This window comes from Nerophis lumbriciformis, linkage group LG26 (genome assembly GCF_033978685.3).
Source record: "Nerophis lumbriciformis linkage group LG26, RoL_Nlum_v2.1, whole genome shotgun sequence".
Lineage (NCBI taxonomy): Eukaryota > Metazoa > Chordata > Actinopteri > Syngnathiformes > Syngnathidae > Nerophis > Nerophis lumbriciformis.
In genome coordinates, this window is record NC_084573.2 from 38,147,501 (window position 1) to 38,155,524 (window position 8,024).

Sequence of the window (8,024 nt, forward strand, 5' to 3'; positions counted from 1 at the left end):
ATATATAAATAAATAAAAGAAATACTTGAATTTCAGTGTTCATTTATTTACACATATACACACACATAACACTCATCTACTCATTGTTGAGTTAAGGGTTGAATTGTCCATCCTTGTTCTATTCTCTGTCACTATTTCAGAACACACACATTATACAAATATACATTATAAAATCAATAAGAAAACGGGAGCTCTAATTTTGGGAGTCTGAATTAGGATCGGAAGTTCCTATATAAACATTGCGCACTCACGTCGCCTTTTTGTATTGATTACTGCAGCTGTGCACTGGATTCATTCACAAATACAAGCTACAACTCACAAACACTTTAGAGTTAGGCTCCGCCATCAGAATGTGTACTTAAACTTATAAAGATCACATGGATATTATTCAGTGAGTTGATTCACCAAAACTAACCTGTTATACAGGAGGGAAAACGCACACAGGACGTTTCAATTGTTCACAGACTGGTCGCGCTCATCGGAATGACAAGACACTTCCGGTCTGCAGGTGATAGCATTCAATTGGGAAGAAACGCCCTACTGCCCCCTACTGACCAATGTGAATACTGATAAATGTGTAATGACAGCTCCAAAAACGAATTCAAACCACAGAATAAAATAAATAAATCAACACAAAAAATGTGACACATTATGGGTGGGTCACATATGCATGTACAGTAGATGGCAGTATTGTCCTGTTTAAAAGTGTCACAACATTGCTGTTTACGGCAGACGAACTGCTTTACGGCAGACGAAAACTTGACTGCTGTTGTTGTGTGTTGTTACCGCGCTGGGAGGACGTTAATGAAACTGCCTGACAATAAACCCACATAAGAAACCAAGAACTCGCCCTCGATCATTAGCTGTTTATATTGTGGGAAAGCGGACGTGTGAACAGGCTGTCAACACGTCACTCAGGTCCGCATGAATTTCGGGAGATTTTCGGGAGAAAATTTGTCCCAGGAGGTTTTCGGGAGAATCCAGGAGGAAAATCCGGGAGGGTTGGCAAGTATGATTAAACAAGACAAGAGGCAAATAATCAAACAGAGACAGATTTAAATTTGGGCTCAATATTGACGAGAGACGTGGCGACTGTACTCTCGGTACAGTCTTCAACCACGCTCTGCCACAAGATTGCACTCCTTCTTTATTTGACTTTCTCCCCCCCACCTGACTACAGCTGCGTTTAGAGGGAAGTGGGTCGTAAACAGCGTTGCCTTCGGTTACCGAACAGTTCAAAGAGAGGTCCATAAAATAGTTCAAAAAGAGTATGTAAAATACTTCAAAAAGAGTTCGTCTGGAAGTTGAGCAGATCCTGCCATCTGTCCGCTTTGAAGTCACAGTGGAGTTTTACGACCCTTTCTCCTGGTAGGCCCCAAAGACAGCTCCTGTCCCCTGGCCAGGAACTCAATGTAAGACAAAGCTTTTGTGATCATGGTGGTAAAAATGCTGCTGATGTTATTGACTTGATGTGGCTGTCAAAGTTCAAGTCTGAATATATGATATATACAGGTAAAAGCCAGTAAATTAGAATATTTTGAAAAACTTGATTTATTTCAGTAATTGCATTCAAAAGGTGTAACTTGTACATTATATTTATTCATTGCACACAGACTGATGCATTCAAATGTTTATTTCATTTAATTTTGATGATTTGAAGTGGCAACAAATGAAAATCCAAAATTCCGTGTGTCACAAAATTAGAATATTACTTAAGGCTAATACAAAAAAGGGATTTTTAGAAATGTTGGCCAACTGAAAAGTATGAAAATGAAAAATATGAGCATGTACAATACTCAATACTTGGTTGGAGCTCCTTTTGCCTCAATTACTGCGTTAATGCGGCGTGGCATGGAGTCGATGAGTTTCTGGCACTGCTCAGGTGTTATGAGAGCCCAGGTTGCTCTGATAGTGGCCTTCAACTCTTCTGCGTTTTTGGGTCTGGCATTCTGCATCTTCCTTTTCACAATACCCCACAGATTTTCTATGGGGCTAAGGTCAGGGGAGTTGGCGGGCCAATTTAGAACAGAAATACCATGGTCCGTAAACCAGGCACGGGTAGATTTTGCGCTGTGTGCAGGCGCCAAGTCCTGTTGGAACTTGAAATCTCCATCTCCATAGAGCAGGTCAGCAGCAGGAAGCATGAAGTGCTCTAAAACTTGCTGGTAGACGGCTGCGTTGACCCTGGATCTCAGGAAACAGAGTGGACCGACACCAGCAGATGACATGGCACCCCAAACCATCACCCAACCATGCAAATGTTGCATTTCCTTTGGAAATCGAGGTCCCAGAGTCTGGAGGAAGACAGGAGAGGCACAGGATCCACGTTGCCTGAAGTCTAGTGTAAAGTTTCCACCATCAGTGATGGTTTGGGGTGCCATGTCATCTGCTGGTGTCGGTCCACTCTGTTTCCTGAGATCCAGGGTCAACGCAGCCGTCTACCAGCAAGTTTTAGAGCACTTCATGCTTCCTGCTGCTGACCTGCTCTATGGAGATGGAGATTTCAAGTTCCAACAGGACTTGGCGCCTGCACACAGCGCAAAATCTACCCGTGCCTGGTTTACGGACCATGGTATTTCTGTTCTAAATTGGCCCGCCGACTCCCCTGACCTTAGCCCCATAGAAAATCTGTGGGGTATTGTGAAAAGGAAGATGCAGAATGCCAGACCCAAAAACGCAGAAGAGTTGAAGGCCACTATCAGAGCAACCTGGGCTCTCATAACACCTGAGCAGTGCCAGAAACTCATCGACTCCATGCCACGCCGCATTAACGCAGTAATTAAGGCAAAAGGAGCTCCAACCAAGTATTGAGTATTGTACATGCTCATATTTTTCATTTTCATACTTTTCAGTTGGCCAACATTTCTAAAAATCCCTTTTTTGTATTAGCCTTAAGTAATATTCTAATTTTGTGACACACGGAATTTTGGATTTTCATTTGTTGCCACTTCAAATCATCAAAATTAAATGAAATAAACATTTGAATGCATCAGTCTGTGTGCAATGAATAAATATAATGTACAAGTTACACCTTTTGAATGCAATTACTGAAATAAATCAAGTTTTTCAAAATATTCTAATTTACTGGCTTTTACCTGTATATATATATATGTATAAACAAAACTAATATTTGTGAAAATAAACATAGAATAAACTGAAAATCATTGATCTAATGACAGTAGCGTCAATCCGATACTGATACTAGTCTAGTAAAGATATTTGGACCAACTCCAAATGAAAAGGTGACTAAAATGGTAAATGGCCACATTGTTTTCTATTGTTGACTTTTTTGTCCATTTCCTTTGTTGAATTTGTCTTGACTCACTTGGTAGAAACCCGGCTGATTTATCGAGTCACCGTCCCGTTTTGTTTGTGGTTTTTCTAGCCGGGCTGTACCAACGTCTGCTACGACCACATCTTTCCCATCTCCCACATCCGCCTGTGGGCACTGCAGCTGATTTTTGTCACCTGCCCTTCGCTGATGGTGATGGCTCACGTCAAATTACGAGAGGGAAAGGACAGGAAATATGTGGCGCTGCACCCTGGCGGTTCCCACTTGTACGCAAACCCAGGCAAGAAAAGAGGAGGGCTGTGGTGGACCTACCTGGTTAGTTTGGTCTTCAAAGCTGGCTTCGACGTCGCATTCCTCTACATCCTGTATCGGATCTACCATGGATATGACCTGCCAAAGTAAATGCTGTTTGAAAGATAATTGAAGTATCTGTTTCAATGATTTGTTTTGGTTTAACCCGATCTCTCTTTGTTCTCAGGCTATCCAAGTGTTCACTGGCCCCGTGCCCCAACACCGTGGACTGCTTCATTAGCCGGCCAACCGAGAAGAAGATTTTCATGGTGTTCATGGTCACCTCCAGCGCACTGTGCATCTTCATGTGTATTTGCGAGATGGTTTATCTCATTGGCAAGCGCATCGCCAAATATGTCAAGGCCCGTCACGAGAATGAAAGAATGCTTTTCGCCGACCACCACCTGATGACCAACATGGCCCCGCCCCGGTCACTGTACAGGAAGACTGATCCGACACGCGACAGCAAACTAAGTTTAAACAAGAAAGAGAAAGCCAAAGAAATTGGTGCAACGACCACGTTGTAGACGGAAATAAAGGATTTTTTTCTATAACGCATATAGTTGACTGACTAAGAACACGCTGCGGGAGGTGGTACTTTCAAGAAGAGGAATAGCCTTGCTTTGTTTGCTTCTTCTCTTTCAAAGAAAACCATCCAGCAGATGACTTTAATAGTCCAAACAATGAGGACTGTTGGAACTACTTGCACACCAGCATTCAGCGTTATTCCTTTGACAAATCAAACATGGCACTGAAAGGATGGAGGACCTTTAAGGTGCCGTCACAGGTGCTTGTGCGGCTGACATAAGAACGACAATCCCCTAACCGAATGAATCATTGAGAACACATCATACACAGTGGAACCTCGTTTACGGCGACTTGCCCTCTGAGTCCATAGAGTCATCAAGTCCAGGTTCATCGTGTGCCCGTTTAAGTCGACGTAGAAATAGTTGTCAACCGCTTTTGTCGGCATTAAACACGACATCATTTCAATAGAAAATCAGTCAATTTATGTGTTTCGGAAAAAGCAGTTTTGTCATAGTCAATGAAGATTTAAATTATGCCCAAATGTCAACAATCTGTCTCTGGTGAAAGGCCCAAGTAAATGCGCAAGCAATGGCTAATACGTCAACAACCGCTTACGTCGACGCAAGTCAGACAATCCGAGTGATGTCGGCCGAAACAGGTTTCTCTGAAGCCCCCTAAAAAAAAGCAGTACGTTGGAGGAGTTTCATCTTCATGAACACTTTTATGATTTTGTTCAGGCTAACAAAATGCAGTAATTCATATTCACGATTTTATGTTTACGCACCACTACAATGGAAGGATTTATTTCGAAACATTCAACGTGTAATTCAATCTAGACTTTCGGTAATGTTGTTATTGTCTTAGAATATCCATCCATCCATTTTCTACCGCTTATTCCCTTTGGGGTCACGGGGGGGGGGGGGGGGGGGGGGGGGCGCTGGAGCCTATCTCAGCTACAGGGCTTCACGGTGGCAGAGGGGTTAGTGCATCTGCCTCACAATACGAAGGTCCTGAGTAGTCTTGGGTTCAATCCCGGGCTCGGGATCTTTCTGTGTGGAGTTTGCATGTTCTCCCCGTGACTGCGTGGGTTCCCTCCGGGTACTCCGGCTTCCTCCCACCTCCAAAGACATGCACCTGGGGATAAGTTGATTGGCAACACTAAATTGGCCCTAGTGTGTGGATGTGAGTGTGAATGTTGTCTGTCTATCTGTGTTAGCCCTGCGATGAGGTGGCGACTTGTCCAGGGTGTACCCCGCCTTCCGCCCGATTGTAGCTGTCTTAGAATAAATCATACTAATTATAACCCTAAACAAACCTTAAACAATTTCCCTTGTGGATCAATAAAGTTTGTCTATGTCTAAGTCTAAGTCTAACCCCCGAAGGAAAAACCCAATCATAATATTTAAACATTTAAATCTTTTTTCTAGTGACTCTCAGCATGTAACACTGAGAACTTGTTATTCATTTCCTCATTCACTGGCGGTAGTAAGCTACATTCGGAGCTAGCCCGTGGTAGACTGACAGAAAGTGTGGCTCCCAATTTGCAAAACACATGTATTGAGTATACGAGTGGGGGAAGAGTGGATCGTGAGATCGACAGGCGGATCGGTGCGGCGTCTTCAGTAATGCGGACGCTGTATCGATCCGTTGTGGTGAAGAAGGAGCTGAGCCGGAAGGCAAAGCTCTCGATTTACCGGTCGATCTACGTTCCCATCCTCACCTATGGTCATGAGCTTTGGGTCATGACCGAAAGGACAAGATCACGGGTACAAGCGGCCGAAATGAGTTTCCTCCGCCGAGTGGTGGGGCTCTTCCTTAGAGATAGGGTGAGAAGCTCTGTCATTCGGGGGGAGCTCAAAGTAAAGCCGCTGCTCCTCCACATCGAGAGGAGCCAGATGAGGTGGTTCGGGCATCTGGTCAGGATGCCACCCGAACGCCTCCCTAGGAAGGTGTTTCGGGCACGTCCGACCGGTAGGAGGCCACGGGGAAGACCCAGGACACGCTGGGAAGACTATCTCTCCCGGCTGGCCTGGGAACGCCTCGGGATCCCCCGGGAGGAGCTGGACGAAGTGGCTGGGGAGAGGGAAGTCTGGGCTTCCCTGCTTAAGCTGCTGCCCCCGCGACCCGACCTCGGATAAGCGGAAGAAGATGGATGGATGGATGGATGTATTGACTTTTATACACCAGTGTGAGCGGCACTGGGAGCTAGGTGGGTGAAGTGTTTTGCCCAAGTGACTAGGATGGAAGATGGATATGTACGTATTAGAGTTGTACGGTATAGTACTACGATACTAAAGAATCATATTCGGTACAATACCGCCTCTAGAAAGTACCGGTTTTATTTTATTTAAGGACTAAATTGCAATAATAAACATATGTTTAATGTACCCTAAGATTTTTTGTTAGAATACAGACAATAATGCCATTCTTTGAGGTCCCCTTTATTTAGAAAAGTATCGAAATACATTTTGGTACTAGAGGGGGAAATACTTTATTTAAAGCTCGAAATCTACAAATAATCACACATACCGTATTTTCCGCACTATAAGGCGCACTGGATTATTAGCCGCACCTTCAATGAATTACATATTTCATAACTTTGTCCACCAATAAGCCGCCCCGGATTATAAGCCGCGCCTACGCTGCGCTAAAGGGAATGTCAAAAAAACAGTCAGATAGTTCAGTCAAACTTTAATAATATATTGAAAACCAGCGTTCTAACAACTCTGTCCCAAAATGTACGCAAATGTGCAATCACAAACATAGTAAAATTCAAAATGGTGTAGAGCAATAGCAACATAATGTTGCTCGAACGTTAATGTCACAACACACAAAATAAACATAGCGCTCACCTTCTGAAGTTATTCTTCATTCGTAAATCCTTCGAATTCTTCGTCTTCGGTGTCCGAATTGAAAAGTTGCGCAAGCGTGGTATCCAAAATGGCCGGTTCCGTCTCGTCGAAGTCATCGGAGTCAGTGTCGCTGTTGTTCTGTGAATCCTGCCTTCCGGAAAGCTCGGACCACAGTTGTGACCGAAATATCTGCCCAGGCATTTACGATCCACTGGCAAATGTTGGCGTATGTCGTCCGGCGCTGTCTGCCCGTCTTAGTGAAGGTGTGTTCGCCTTCGGAGCTGTGTGAAAAAAGCCACCCGGCCTCTTCGCGTAAACTTCCCTTAACTACTCGCTCATCTTTTCTTCATCCATCCATCCCTTCGAGTTAGCTTTTATGATGACGCCGGCTGGAAAGGTCTCTTTTGGCAAGGTCTTCCTTTTGAATATCACCATGGGTGGAAGTTAGCATGGCAAGCTAGAACCACAGTGAAGGATGACTTCTCATTCCCTGTGGTGCGAATATTCACCGTACGTGCTCCCGTTCCACAGTGCGGTTCACAGGAATATCAGTTGCTGTGAAATACGGTAGTAATCCGTGTGCGGATGGAGAGATTGCGTCTTTTTATGAACCGGATCCTTGTCGCTTAGTAGGAGCCATTTTGTGGTCTTTACAGATGTAAACAGGAAATGAAACGTACGGTGATATCCGCGCGTTTTTTCTTCTTCTTCCGGGGGCGGGTGGTTGCTTACAGTAGAAGAAGAAGCGCTTCCTGTTCTATGGGGGCGGGTGCTTTCCTTGGCGGTTGCTTGCGTAGAAGAAGAAGCGCTTCCTGTTCTACCGGGAAAAAAGATGGCGGCTGTTTACCGAAGTTGCGAGATCGAAACTTTATGAAAATGAATCGTAATAAAGCGCACCGGGTTATAAGGCGCACTGTCAGCTTTTGAGAAAATGTGTGGTTTTTAGGTGCGCCTTATAGTGCGGAAAATACGGTAGATTGTTTTATTTCAAATCCATTGTGGTGTGTAAAGGCAAAATCCTAAAAATTGTGTCATTCTCCGAATACCACTTCTGTGCCTAT

General features: G+C 44.3%; 1 protein-coding gene across 1 annotated transcript in view; it reads left to right on the plus strand.

Annotated features, from left to right (window-relative positions):
• Positions 1 to 4,996, plus strand: part of gjb9a (gap junction protein beta 9a) — a 15,198-nt gene extending 10,202 nt beyond the window's left edge. Inside the window, exons 4-5 of the mRNA XM_061986715.1 lie at positions 3,386 to 3,690; positions 3,771 to 4,996. Of these exons, the coding sequence (XP_061842699.1) occupies positions 3,386 to 3,690; positions 3,771 to 4,110 (645 nt within the window). The 3' untranslated portion in view covers positions 4,111 to 4,996. The remainder of the gene's footprint in view (positions 1 to 3,385; positions 3,691 to 3,770) is intronic.
• The last annotated feature ends 3,028 nt before the right edge of the window (positions 4,997 to 8,024 follow it).